Source organism: Trachypithecus francoisi, unplaced genomic scaffold, assembly GCF_009764315.1.
Source record: "Trachypithecus francoisi isolate TF-2019V2 unplaced genomic scaffold, Tfra_2.0 Lachesis_group20, whole genome shotgun sequence".
NCBI lineage: Eukaryota > Metazoa > Chordata > Mammalia > Primates > Cercopithecidae > Trachypithecus > Trachypithecus francoisi.
Window position 1 is genome coordinate 59644446 of NW_022681466.1, and position 14099 is coordinate 59658544.

Consider the following 14099-nt stretch of genomic DNA (forward strand, 5'->3'; position numbering starts at 1 on the left):
CTTAAAATACACTTGCAAGAGTAGCCAGGAAGCATTAGGAAAATCAGACAAATGTAAAGAAACTTGTGAAGACAGATATTAACACAAAATGTAAAACAGATCATAAAATTGTGATAAACAAAAAAAATTAGACCTCTCTCGTAAACCAACCACTTAAATAATTTCAGACACACTAAGGATTTAAATGTAAAAATAAAAGTATATAGATATTACAAGGCAATCTAGGTGCATAAACTCTATATTTTTTGACTTAGGAAATACTTTCCATAAACACGAATTCAGAAAACATAATGAAAAAGATGAGGGGATTTGACTATACATTAATTAGGAACTGCTATAGGTAAAATTAACTATATAAAAAAATCAAAAGTGAAGGACAAACTGGCAAAAAGATGGGAAATACCTGTGACAGATGGAGGATTAGCATTTTTTTCCCTATATAAATAGCATACACAGAGCAGTAAAGCGAGAACACGCTCAGCACGAAAGAAGATAAAAAGCCAAGTATTGCCAGATACATAACCACAAGGAAAAATATAGTCTGCTAGAAACCAAAGAATGCAAATTAGAAGGAAACCTTTTGCCTGTCGCGTAAAAATAAGTCTTAAATGTACATGCACCCAATAAAAGAAAAATAAATAAATACATGTACAGGCAGAGAACAGAATGCTTCAAGAAACAATAAGAGATGCCCAATGGAGATTTTTACCTGCCTGAGAGCTTATCAGAGTAAAGATGGGGGCAGTGCACTCCTGAATACTCAAGGCCAAGTTCAAAGGCCCCAGATATTTAGTGGGGAGGGAGAGAGGAGAGGAGAGAGAAAATCACAGTGGGATATGTAAGTGGGTACTGACAGACGAGTATATTGCCTCTCCTGGAGTTGATATTTTCATATTTACCAGTTCCAAAGGCAAAATTCATGTGGCCTCTGAATCGCTGGGTGAGAGCAAGATTTTAGAATGTGAATAAACTGGACGACAAGTTTTATAATAAACTTAGTTTTGGATAAAATGCGCTTATACATACTTTTTGACAATGTGTCAAAACATTTAAATGTACACTGCTTAGTAACATCTACCAATAGTTTTCAGAGCGGATTGCGGGCATAGCTGGAGAAAGTTAAGTGTGTCTGTAGGAGAATGAAGCTCCCCTTTCTCCCTGTTACCATAGTTTTCCTGGTTTCCACCCCAAAGCCTCTATGAGTGAATTCAGTACTGGCAGGACGTTTGGGTTCCCCTAGTATCACTTGTTCAAAAAGTCTACAAAATGATTTTATACAGTTTATAACAGAATCAATATTTGTGTCTCCTTTTTGAGTATCTGTCCTTTGACTTTGTGGAGCCAGTGAGAGCTGTCAGAGTTTTTCCATGCATTGTTTACCATGAACTTCACTCCCAGGAGCCTGTGAGCTGGGTAGGGTGGGTATTGTCACCTCCATCTCGAGGTGAAGTGACTGGGGCAACTGGGCCTGAGGTCCGGGTTTTCTAGTCTGGGGCCAGTGCTCTTTCTGCTGATATAGTCTACCTCTCTTTAAACAAGGAAGGCTAAAGAGGACCGTGATTGTGACTCCTAAGTAAAGGACGTCTTATAGGGGAGATGTTTTGAGGATTATACCTGGTCAGGTTCTCAACTTGCCTGACTAGAGCAAAATTATCCTGTGTTGACTTGGCGTTGGGGAGTACAAGAATGGGAGTTGCAACCAATGCCCAGGATCCCTGGTTATGGAGAATTAACTGGACTAACAACCCATGGTATGGCTTTTGTCAGGTGAGAGGCCCTCATTCCCAAAGGTCCTAGCATGTCAGAGCTCCAGGCTGCCCTCAGATCTCAAGAGCACCAAGGAGAGACATGCCATGTGTTCTAACTACCTTTTATGGCCTCTTTCACAGCAGAATCCACAGGAAGAATGTTTTTTTCCACCAGCTCCAGTGGCCCTGGTCGTAGAGCAATTTTTTCATTGAGATCATCGGCGAGTCGGGCTCTTTTCAGCTTCATCTGAGCAGTTGGAATGGACCTCTCTGCAGTGGAAGCTAAAGGGTTGAAATGAAAAGGATCAGTTCTAGAATTTGATGTCTCTCTCTCTCTCCTCTCTCCGTCTCTTTTGTTTTTTGGCTTGTGGTTACAAAAGATTGTGTCACATTGTGCTCCACCATCCTAATAATTTTTTGATGCAATCATCATCACTTTACAGGGATTATCACCAAAGCCTAGACACTTCCAAATAAAGGCAAATCGAGAGGCACATGGAAAAGTCAGAGACGCTTGCTTTGCGAGGATTTCTGAAAAAAATGTGCAATTCAGAGATTTTGTAAGCAAGCAGTCTGCAGGGTCTGTATTGCTTGCCTGACCCTAAGCTATGGCACTTGGACACACATTTCGTCTGCATAGTGACCGGCATAGGCTAGGCCTGCAGTAAATGTTATCTGTTGTTATTATTAGTAGTACTAGTATGACTTTGAAAGGATTTTGGACTAGTCAAGGCTGTGACCGACTGAGTCAAACGTCCAGGTCAGTTGCGAAAGAAAAAAAATTCCATTGAAACAGTTATCTAATTAAACTGAGGGATTTTTAAAAGTTGAATTCATCCACAGGCAGTTTCTCATCATTTGGAGGGTGTGAAAGGTCACGCACAGAGCCTTAAATCCACTTCGATACAGCTGACACCAAACTTCCTTTTTAGGTTGGGCCCTGACTTATTTCTGTGGAAGAACTCAGAGGAGAATCCAGCTTTGTTCTCATGGAGAACTGTAAGTTAAGATTCTATAAGACTTTGCAACTTCACTCTCAACTTCATAAATCTAGAAAGTGAGATATTTACAGACAAGTCCCTTAGCCCCATTATTTTATTATTAACCACCTGCTAACCCAAGACCCTGTGTCTGGCATGGATCTAGAACTCTCCATACAGAAGAGGTCTAGGGATGTCTCATCCGTTGCCACAGGCTTGGCTGTGGAAGCTGCCTGTTCAAAGCATTTCACATTCAATGGAGGGAATGTGGATACTCCAAACCAAAGAAAGGTCATACCAATGCCCACATCCTCTCCAAAGGACCCCTTCCAGTTCCTTGCAAGGGCAGCTTGCTGGCTCTCCGCCTCAGCCATCTTTCTGACTCATCCTTTGTACCAACTCAAGACTGATGTTCAGAAAGCCCTCCTTTCTTCTGGTGCCTCCGTACAAGATGCTTCCTACCATCCACGTCTCTCGATCCAGTTTTTCAAGACTGCTACAAATTTAATCTACCTCCTGTCATGACCTGTGGCTCTCCAGCCCAAATCTACCATTCCAGAGAGCCTGATCCTTATCCTTCTGTCTTCTATGTCTTGCTGCATTCACCTTTGCACCTTGGCTTATTTCCTTTCCCCACCTTGAACTTCTTCCCCACCCCCCACTACCAACATCGTACTTTTGGGTCCCAGCATAAGGCTTTCCTAACTCTTCCTGTTCTTACAGATCCCTTTTGCTTTGACTGCCTCTAGCAGTTACAAGCACAAACCCTTCCTCTTGCTGCTTCTGAAACTGGACAATAAACTCCTGGGCAGCAGGAGTCATTTTGTATCTAGCAGATCTTTTATGTTCCAAGAAGCTAATTCCCAATTTCTGTTGACAAAAGAGGACCCCATGGCAGGCACCAGAGATATGCAATTGAACTGGGGGTTAGTGCAGTTCACACCCTGATATTTTAATTCAAGACCATATTGATGGAAGAAATAACATTTCATATTTTTTTTGATTATAGCAGTACTGTGTACTCATTGTCATAAATGTGAAAAATGCTAAAAAAGTGTGCAAAAAAATTGAAGGTTTCAAGAAAATCCCCACTTAGTGTGGGGATTTTTTTTTTTTTTTTGAGTCAGAGTCTCGCTCAGTTGCCCGCTGCAGTGCAGTGGCGCCATCTTGGCTCACTGCCAGCTTTGCCTCCTGGGTTCACGCCATTCTCCTGCCTCAGCCTCCTGAGTAACCAGGACTACAGGCGCCCGCCATCGCGCCCAGCTAATTGTTTGTATTTTTAGTAGAGACAGGGTTTCACCGTGTTAGCCAGGATGGTCTCGATCTCCTGACCTCACGATCCACCCGCCCTGGCCTCCCAAAGTGCTGGGATTATAGGCGTGAGCCACTGCACCAGGCCTAAAAAGTCTGTATGTCATTTAAAATGACATCGCTTGGATTTTTGTGCAACTGTGATTTTTGTGCTGACACAGCCGCTGCCTCTAGGCTTGTAGGCACCACTGCAAAGGAGGTAAGAATTCTGTCACCTCCCTTTGAGGGTCTTTTTTTCCCTGTTTTTGAGACACCTGGCATCCTTTGGCTGCCTCATGCAGATCAAAGCCTCCCATCCCACACAGCCTTCCCCTGACTTCAGCGTTGGCCTCTTTCTCTTCCCTACCCTGAGAACAGTTCTCCATCTTAAAATATCCTACCTACTTTAAGGTTGAATAAAGGTCAGTCTTGGAAAGCCAGAAAAAATAACAAATGATGCCAATCAAAGAACCAAGGTTCACAATTTCCAGGATATTTCAGAGCCTTTCGTGTGCTTTAAAGCTAGTGTTCAGTCTTGGAAGGAAATCCACATTCTAGAGAAATAGCGTTCAGGCCTTGTGCAGGCTGTTCCCTCAGACTGCGACACCCTTCCATCTTTTTCTACCTGGCTCAGTCCTCACATTCCAGCCCATTTCGTCACTCCTCCCTGTCCATTCTGATTCTGATGGCTCTTTTCTCTGATCCTCTTCCATACACCCACCACACCAGGCATTTCCTTTCTTTCCATGCTGGATTGTAAATGTGATTCTCATGTCCTCTGTTAGACCGTGAGACCATCTGAGGGCACAAACCTGTGGCCTTTTCATCGTTGAACCCACTGGCCTGGCAGACCAGCCAACTCCTAGCAGACACCCAATACAATGTGTGTTCAAGGAACAAATATCTCATAGGTAACTGTCAAATTAGGGGTTGGACCTCTTTTAGGGTGGGCACCAATGGTCTCGGGGATTCTGTCTCAGTTAAGGCAACTTACGAGGCAGGAGTAGAAGCCTCTCCTCCTGCATCCAGATGTCAGAATATGGGGACCAATTAGTTGTTTGTTTGCCTTGTCTCACGCACCCCAGCACAGAGGCGGCACCCTAAAGCAGCACTAGGCCTGCTTTGATCAGTACTAATTTCCTCAGATTGTATTCTCTGCACACCAGAAGGTAAAGGCGTCAGCAAAGCGCAATCAATTACCTGGAGGATACAAAGGCAGCGAGGGAACCGTGATCCCCTGCCAAAGCGAGTGATGATCCAGATTAGTAATAATTGTCAGCACATGTTGGACGTGTTCCTTGCACTCCTAGAAGTTACGTGATTTGCCGAGGCCTTAGAGTTAGGGAGGACATGGCACAGCTGAGATCAGAGCCGGAGTCTCTAACCCGCTTAACCATTTTATGGCTTCCCAACTTGGTTATCTACGTGGCCTAGAAGGCTTAGATGATTGCTTGAAACTACCACTTTGTAATGACAATGGAGATTTTTTTTTTTTTTTTTTTGAGACGGAGTCTCGCTCTGTCGCCCAGGCTGGAGTGCAGTGGCCGGATCTCAGCTCGCTGCAAGCTCCGCCTCCTGGGTTCACGCCATTCTCCTGCCTCAGCCTCCGGAGTAGCTGGGACTACAGGCGCCCGCCACCTCGCCCGGCTAGTTTTTTGTATTTTTAGTAGAGACGGGGTTTCACCGTGTTAGCCAGGATGGTCTTGATCTCCTGACCTCGTGATCCACCCATCTCGGCCTCCCAAAGTGCTGGGATTACAATGGAGATTTTTAAGAGGCCTCAGCAACTGTACAGAGACAAGTAACTGTGGGAAAATGGCCCGCCATTCTACAGCATCTCTTGGTGTCTGATTTCTTGCACCCTTACCTTGGAGTATGTGCATATTAACCAAGTTGGCACTGTTGCACCTGTTTCTGGCTTTGCGCTTCAGGGAATTTTTAGCCTGTAGAACCCAAACAAAGAGAATCACCTAGTTTTACCTTTAAAAAAAAACTCAATTTATCTCACAGGAGAAAATAACCTTTTAAAATAATAAATGAAACATGAAAATATTCTTGGTGTCCCACATTTTGATGAAGGAACATTTACAAAGACCCCTCCAGTAATTTTTAGATGGGAAAAATAAGAAGGTAAAGAGCTTGGGTCCGCGTCAGGGCTACAAACCTAGAGCTCTTTCAGGGGCAGGCAGGTTGGTACAGGTTAATAAAATGTTACTATAACAGGATACTAGGCTGCTTGTATTATAACCAATCTTATTCCATTGCCTTTTTTTTTTCTTTTTCTTTGAGCCAGGGTCTCTGTCATCCAGGCTGGAATGCAGTGGCACAATCATAGTTCACTGCAGCCTTGACCTCCTGGACACAAGTGATCCTCCTGCCTTAGTCCCACAGGTAGCTGGGACTACAGGCGTGCATCCCCAAACCCAGCTAATTTTTTTTTTTTTAATTTTTAATTTTTGGTAGAGACAGGGTTTCACCATGTTTCCTAGGCTGGTCTTGAACTCCTGGACTCAAGCAATCTGCCCACCTCAGCCTCCCAAAGTGCTGGGACAGCTGTGAGCCACAGCACCCAGCCTCCTTTTCCTCTGAAAACAGTCACAAAATTAACCAAGATCAGAGCTAAAACATTGCCTAAATCTAAAATAACAGGACAACGTATGCCTCTTTCCCATTATTCACCTGACTTCCCTTTTAGGACATGTGAAAATGTAAAGCCTACAGATTCAGGCCCACCAGGAGTTGGACAGGCATGAAGAGATAGGTTATTTACCCAGTCTCATTATCTTCTTGATGGGACTGTTGGTAGGGCTGCTGCAGGCTGTGGGAGGGCCAACACTGGACCCCAGGTTTCTGATGTCTAGTTCTGGGTTTTTAATCTCACTGTAGTAGATCTCCCAGTGGCCCCCTGAGAGGGGTCTGGGAATCACTCCAGTTCTGATAAGAGTCTGCTGTTCTTTGTTATTCTCCAGGTAGTAGGAATCACAGCCACTTGTGAGCTACTTTGAAGAGTAGCAGATCCCTCCTCTTCCTCTCTACCCACAGACAAGTTGCAAAGCTAGCACTCTCAGGCAAGGAAACACCGGCAGGCAGATACTCTCTTTGCCTTTCCTTCTCACTCAAAGTGTTGATACTTGCTAAATAGTATTCATTAATATGTCATTGACAAATTCAGGTTGCAGAGATTTGTTATGAAGGTACAGAATATATGCCAAATCTCACCCTCGAATGCTACAAAAAAGAAGGGAAAAAGCAAAATAACCTTTTGCCTTTAAGTAGCTACAAATAAGTTCTGTATGCATAAACCATGCCTTAGCATTGAACTGGATTTTTTTTTTTTTTTGGAGACGGAGTCTCGCTCTGTCGCCCAGGCTGGAGTGCAGTGGCCGGATCTCAGCTCACTGCAAGCTCCGCCTCCCGGGTTTACGCCATTCTCCTGCCTCAGCCTCCGGAGTAGCTGGGACTACAGGCGCCCGCCACCTCGCCCGGCTAGTTTTTTTTTGTATTTTTTAAGTAGAGACGGGGTTTCACCCTGTTAGCCAGGATGGTCTCGATCTCCTGACCTCGTGATCCGCCCGTCTCGGCCTCCCAAAGTGCTGGGATTACAGGCTTGAGCCACCGCGCCCGGCCGAATTGGATTTTTAAAAATCTGATTGTTGTTAAAAAAAATGACGGGAATAAAAGGTAAGGCAGCTTGAAAGCTGACTCCACTTCCCTCTCTAAAGTGTTTTTGACTCTAGTGCATCCTTACTGTAATTTCTTCCAACATCAGAAAAATGGGGGACTTTTTAAAAAAAAGCTACAAAATAGGAGTTTCAAAGCTAACATAGTTGATCCCATTTTTATAGTTACTGGTTAATAGGAATCAGATTCCATATGATATGAGGGCAGGGGACTGACAAATTGACTGAGTTTGTTGTAGGAATTCTACACGCATCCGCCAAGGGTTAGCATTCAGAGCTTCATAACCTGTAGCCTAAGCTTGGGTAAAGACGTGCAAAAATTACCTTGTCGCTCTCCAAATGTTTTCTTTGCTCATGGAATTCAGCTGGACGTTTCAGTGCTGAAACAGACACACAAAACCATGAGTGGAGACTGGGTTAAGGGCATCGGTCAGTATCGCAGAGTTTGCCGGTGTGCTTGCTGAGTTATGCACAGTAGGGAGGTGATTGCCTTTATTAGGCCACAAGCAATGAGAGAGGACAGGCCTGGAGGACACCAGCGGCCCTGAAGCCATAGGAGACAGAGGAAGTGGAATCGAAGCCTCAAACAGGGGGAGTAGCAGAGGCAGGATGTGCAACAAGAAGAGAAGTGATGGAAGCAGGGCATTCCAAGTTCTGGAGGAAATAGAAGGGGTGGTGGAAAGCTGAAAACAGAAAGAATGCTCTGGTTTGAGGGAGAGGTGTAGACTTGGGTAACTAACACCCTCTTTGACTTTGCTCTGTCCTACAGTGCAAAAGGCTCAGGGGATGACTGTGGTCTGTGTCTGTGGGGTGGGGTGGTGCTTTGGAGGAAGGGACTGTACTCTGGATAAAGTGTGTGGCTGGTAGGTCAGGAACATGCAACCGAGGGTGTTGAGTGAGAAGCAGAGAATGAAACTTTGAGGGCTGGAAGGAACCTTGGAGACAGGGAAGTTAACTCCAACAGTGAACAGAATGGGGAAACTGAGGTCCACAGAAATTGATTGACTTGCTCAGGATCAATTAGGGCTGGGAACATAGGTCCTGTGACAACTCTAACCTCTTTCAAGGTGTGGTATGTAAAATATTAACAACCAGTAGACACAGGCACTGGTCAGTCGTACAGAACACACGGCAGCTGTGAACAACCTGGACAGAATGCCAGCCTTCACTCTCTTCCCATGACCTCCTCCTCATCACAACTTCATAGCACCTCTTATGGGGGTTTATTAAACTCTTTTGAGCAAAGAAATAGAACATCATTTTGCAAAATTCTATATTTTGCCTTGATTTTCCTAATCTAGAACAATCTCAATCAGGAGCCACAAATAATCACTTTTCATGATAAGTGATAAGGTGGATTAGCAGTTACAGACTTGCATTGATTTTTGTCCCTCTGAATTGTATGTCTGGACAACTTGAGGAATTACATGATCCAGAGTTCCAATATTACTCGAACAGTGGTTTACCGTAAGCTGCAGGCAATGCAATATTCTTCCAAATGTTGGCCAGCACAAAAATTAGGTTTCTGACCAGATCAGGGTGTGTGTGTGTGTGAGTGTGTGTATGTGCGTGTGTGTGTGCACACATGCCTCATTCAACCCTTAAGACCATGCTGAATCTGGACACAGTTTTCAGCAGGGTTTGCTGGAGATCAAGCAGACATAGTTGTAGTCACGGTGGCTACCATAATGGTAGTTGGCCATAGTATCCTCTTTAAGGATGCTGCTTGGGGAGTTAATAAGTCACACTCTCTATAAATCTCCCTGTTCACCCCAACATTAACAATGTTGCAGAACTGCCCCATCTGGCTTCCTTGTGCCAAAAATAGTTGACAGGCATCCTTCTCACTGTGACCAAAGATTAAGAGACTTCCCTTCTTATAGAAAAAAAAATGAACACGCTTCTTGAATACCATTGATCTGGAAACTGTTTTACAGTTGTCTTTGCTTTCTGCTTTTTACTCTTAAAATGAGCTTCTCTGCAAAACCTCCCTTTTTAGATGACCCTTTTCTCCCATTTCTCCCAACTCAGTGATTCTGAGAAATTTATATGCAGCTGTCCTGTGTTGCTCATGCATTTTCTTTGAGTTGGGTCTGGTCATCATCCTTAATAAGGCTTGCCTTTTCCTGCATTTGATCGCAGGTGGAATTTATATCGAGGGAGTTCTGCAAAGCAACTCCCTTTCCCCTTAAGCAACCAGATTATGATACAAAGTCTGCTTGAAGTCCAGTGGGCCATTGTGGATCTATACAATCTTTATCAATAGGTCTTTCCTCTGTCCTATCTCTTGGTAATCATTTAGTTAGGTATTGCATATTGGTGTAGTTTAATTACTTACATAACCCAGAAAAGGAATCGATCTTCGTGTAGTCTTATTAGGTGGTTAAAAAGAATAGCATACCCTTTTCATCTAGAAACTCCCTGAAGGGAATAGCATGAATAGATCTTGGGATATCTCTGACATTCCAAACACAATTGGTTTTAACTGGGCTTGGGGTTTAGGAGGAATTTAACGGGTTCTCATGTCTCTGAGGCTGTTCAATTCTTATTAGCAAAGCGTATTAATTGTTCTAAGAAACACTGTATTTCCTGTATCTCAGCTTCATAGAGCTACAATTCATCACTTCTTGGTGTTAATAACTCCCCTGTGAGATGATTCACACGGTCCAGTTCCCTGATGCCAGGAGCACAAAGGTCTTCTGGAATCTTCTGCCACAGGGTGGAAGAAACTATCTCCATTTAGCAAGGACTTGGGAGGAAAGCCAGAGAGGTCCACATGCTGTATTTTACCACATGCTCTTCTCCTCAGAGGTTAAGGGGTGTTATATGGGGCACTGGCTTGAGGTCACACCATGGAAAACTATCCTGCCATGGACCTGGGGTTGAGGTTTGCCTTCTCAGTGACCGCAGAGACCGTGGGTTTTAGCCACCTCCCATGAAGGCCAACAAAAGCAATGGCGCTCCCCACCTCTCAGTTGGCTTTTTGGAAAATACATAAAAAACCACTTCTGCTGCCAGCCTGGGGAGTATCAAATGGCAACATTCTGTATTTAAAGAACTTTGACATTTAAGATTGAAAAGGAATTTGGATTCTACATTTTAAAAAAACTCCATGTGATTTTGAATTAAAATACTGTTGTAAATTCAATCAGCCACACATATAACTCGTTCCCCCCAGAGGAAGATTAATGACTCCTCACAAGGGAATTTGTGTTCTTGCCTCAGAGTTTTGTTGCAGGCTATTCCTATTTCTGTCCCCAAAGCTATCGCTAATTTGGGTCAACTGAGCATATAAACATTTGCTTACTTAGAAAAAAGATTCCGAGATAAGAACGGTCTTCTTGCAGTCCTCTGCTCTCCACTGTAACCTCATGCCTCCAGCAGGATCCCAGAAAGAGGAGAAAACAGGCCGTGGGGCCACAGAGAACTCAGTGAAGGCAGGGGCCTCACTCCTCAGCACAGCGTAGGGTCCCTGGAGTTGGACAGCTCTGCCAGCAGAAGCAGGGCTGTACCTGGTGTTGGGCTGTGCCTGGTGCAGGCCCTGACTTCTCTTAATGGGACCATTCAGCCGCAGGCTTGGAGCAATCCCAGATCCATTGCTACTAACAGGACCAAGAGGCAGAATTAAAGAGCTAGAGACTTGAGGGCAGCAATGAGTGCAGCGTTCTCAAAGTGCAGCCACCGGACCAGCATCTTCAGCAACTGGGAACGTGTTAGAAATCCCAATTCTTGGCTGGGTGTGGTGATTCACCCCTGTAATCCCAGCCCTTTGGGAGGCCGAAGCAGGTGGATCACGAGGTCAGGAGTCCAAGACCAGCCCGGCCAAGATGGTAAAACCCTGTCTCTACTAAAAATACAAAAATTAGGTGGAGCCTGTAATTCCAGCTATCCAGGAGGGTGAGGCAGGAGAATCGCTTGAACCCAGGAGGCAGAGGTTGCAGGGAGCCAAGATCGCACCACTGCACTTCAACCTGGGTGACAGAGTCAGACTCTGTCTCAAAAAAAAAAAAAAAAAGAAAAAGAAAGAAAGAAAGAAAAAAAGAAATCCCAATTCTTGGGCCCCAACCCAGCTGCACAGAATCAGGAACTCTGCCAGTACGGCCCAGGAATCTGTGTTTTAACAAGCCTTCTGGGTGATTCTGATGCAAAAGCTTCAGAACTGCTGTGATGGGATTTATAAGTCCAGTGGATCTTGATCTAGGAGTGCTGGGAACCTAGGACTTCCAAACGGGAGCAATGAATGACCAGGACTGATTTTCAGCATTTCAAAAAGCTGAAGAGAAAGAGTATGTCTGCCCAGAGAAAGGCTGCTTAGACTAACAAAGCTGTCACTTTTCATTGCTCCTGCCCGGAATCATAGAGACTTGGTTTAGTTCCGGTAGTTCTCATCAACAAGCACTAGCTGGTAAATTTATATACCATGAATTAGAAAATTAACTTAAAAACAAAAAATTAACTATTTAAAAATGCGTGGATTAATAATTAATTATTATTCTTTAGGGGGACAGGGAAGACAACGCTATTTTAAACGTAAGACCTATGGCGGTGTTGGGTAGAACTGAAGAAGTCCTGGGTGGCTTAAAATTTTGGGAACCATCCATTTGAGCTCTGCTCTTGCTTTGCCATCTACTTGTGGTATAACTTGGAGTAAGCCTGAGAGTTTTCCTGTGCTCTCACTTTCCCACTTGTAAAAATGGGCTTATTCATGCTTGTCTTCTCTCCATCTTGCTTTTAAAGACAAATTGGGTCACAAGAACTTTTTTTTTTTTTTCAAACAGGATACATACTACGTATAATGATAATGCTTTGGAGATTATATTTTCTTTTACGCTTGGAAAAAAATTGCTAGTTCAGTACTTCAATGATAGTCTTAAGGGTCTGTTACCCCAAATGATAGTCTTAATGGTCTGAAAACAGTGCCTTTCCCAGTGTAGCTTTGTAATGTTCAAGACCTGGCTAGCGCAGTTGGAGAATCTGATGCAACATCTGCGAACACTTTGGAATTTCTCAGAAGGAGGGTACAAGGACAAATTCAAAGTGTGCCTGTAATTACTGGTTTTCTAGTTTCTAAGGAGCAGGGAAATGGGAAAATTGAAGGAGAGATGGGGTGAAAAGAAGGAAGGTAAGATTTTTGACCCAAATGGGATTGACATGAAAATCCAGGGCACCTTTCTCTATCTCTGAATTTGAGATGTTAGAAAGAAGGGAAGAGGCAGACAGATTAATTCCCTTGCGCCGTGTACTGCTCAAACAGCCGACAGTGTGTGGTAGGGTGCTGTAGGGAAAAGCCAAGTCAAATGAATGCACTGAGAAAAGGAAGAGAGACTTTGTCCGGTCAACTTCTCAAAACTATCGTGAAGCTGCATGTGATAGGGGTGCGGGAATTGCCCCGGTCATTCTTGCTATTCAGAAGTACCACAAAATTCAGGGATTTACCAAGGTTTTGCAGTAAGTATGTGGCTGCTGTAGCTTGGATTAGTCTGCAAAAAAAATAAAGGCAGCACCATTCATAGACAGCTCATTGTATCTTTAAATTCATTTACATTGATCAGATCATGGAACCAGGCTGCCCAGCCATTTCATTCTGGCCAGCAGCGGCTTTCTCTGAGACTCTGTGGACACGTAGCAGCCTCTGTGGGCCCCGGGTCCTCTCAAATCCACTTTAGCTCTCTAATCTCATCTTCTGTATTCCAGGAGAATAAATTAAACCTTCTTACATCTCTCCCCTGGGTGAAACACCATAGATTGACTTTAGTAGCAGAGGGAGAGGAAAAAGTGACTTTTCCTTCAATCTTCCTGGCTACCCATTCTTATGTAGTGGTGCGAAGTTGTCCAAAATTATTAAATGAGATGATTAAATGGGGGTGGTTTGGGACCCCTCCTAGACTGGAAGCACTTTGAAACAGAAGTTGAGTCCGACTTCTCTGTGTGTGTTCCCCCGAGCCTTTCTCACAGCAAAGGATTAATAAATATTTATTGAAATGCTCTATGACCAGTTTATTGAGTCTGATTTACATGGCTGGTCATCTTTCCACATCAAGTCTTCTGAAGTGGTTGGAATAAAATGGTGTTATTTAAAATTTTACCCAGGAGAGTGATACCCAGGGAGAAGAGTTGCAGGAGAGAAAATTTGCATAAGAAATAATGAACAGGCCCAATAGGTCTAGGGAAGGAGGTGGCCTCTGTCCTAATGCCACAAGAATGTAGAGAACCTTGATGTCCTCTTGCAACCTTGAGCCCAAAAGGGAAGGATAGTGAAACCATTTCCTATGAATCCTGGTTGATGATGGCGAAGTAGGCAATCTGAAATCTCCATATTGAGATTTAGAGGTGAGATTTTGGAGATAAATCTAAACAATAAGTCCTGTAAGTACTATTTCTAAGTTAACTTTGAGAGGATA

The 14099-nt window shown here is 43.9% G+C and overlaps 1 protein-coding gene across 2 annotated transcripts in view; it reads right to left on the bottom strand.

Annotated features, from left to right (window-relative positions):
* Window positions 1-14099, bottom strand: part of MYOCD (myocardin) — a 101029-nt gene that overhangs the window by 42918 nt on the left and 44012 nt on the right. For both annotated transcript variants that reach the window (XM_033184513.1, XM_033184514.1), the window contains exons 3-5: window positions 8023-8078; window positions 5886-5961; window positions 1869-2030 (exon numbers count right to left, since the gene is read on the bottom strand). In XM_033184513.1, the coding sequence (XP_033040404.1) occupies window positions 1869-2030; window positions 5886-5961; window positions 8023-8078 (294 nt within the window). The remainder of the gene's footprint in view (window positions 1-1868; window positions 2031-5885; window positions 5962-8022; window positions 8079-14099) is intronic.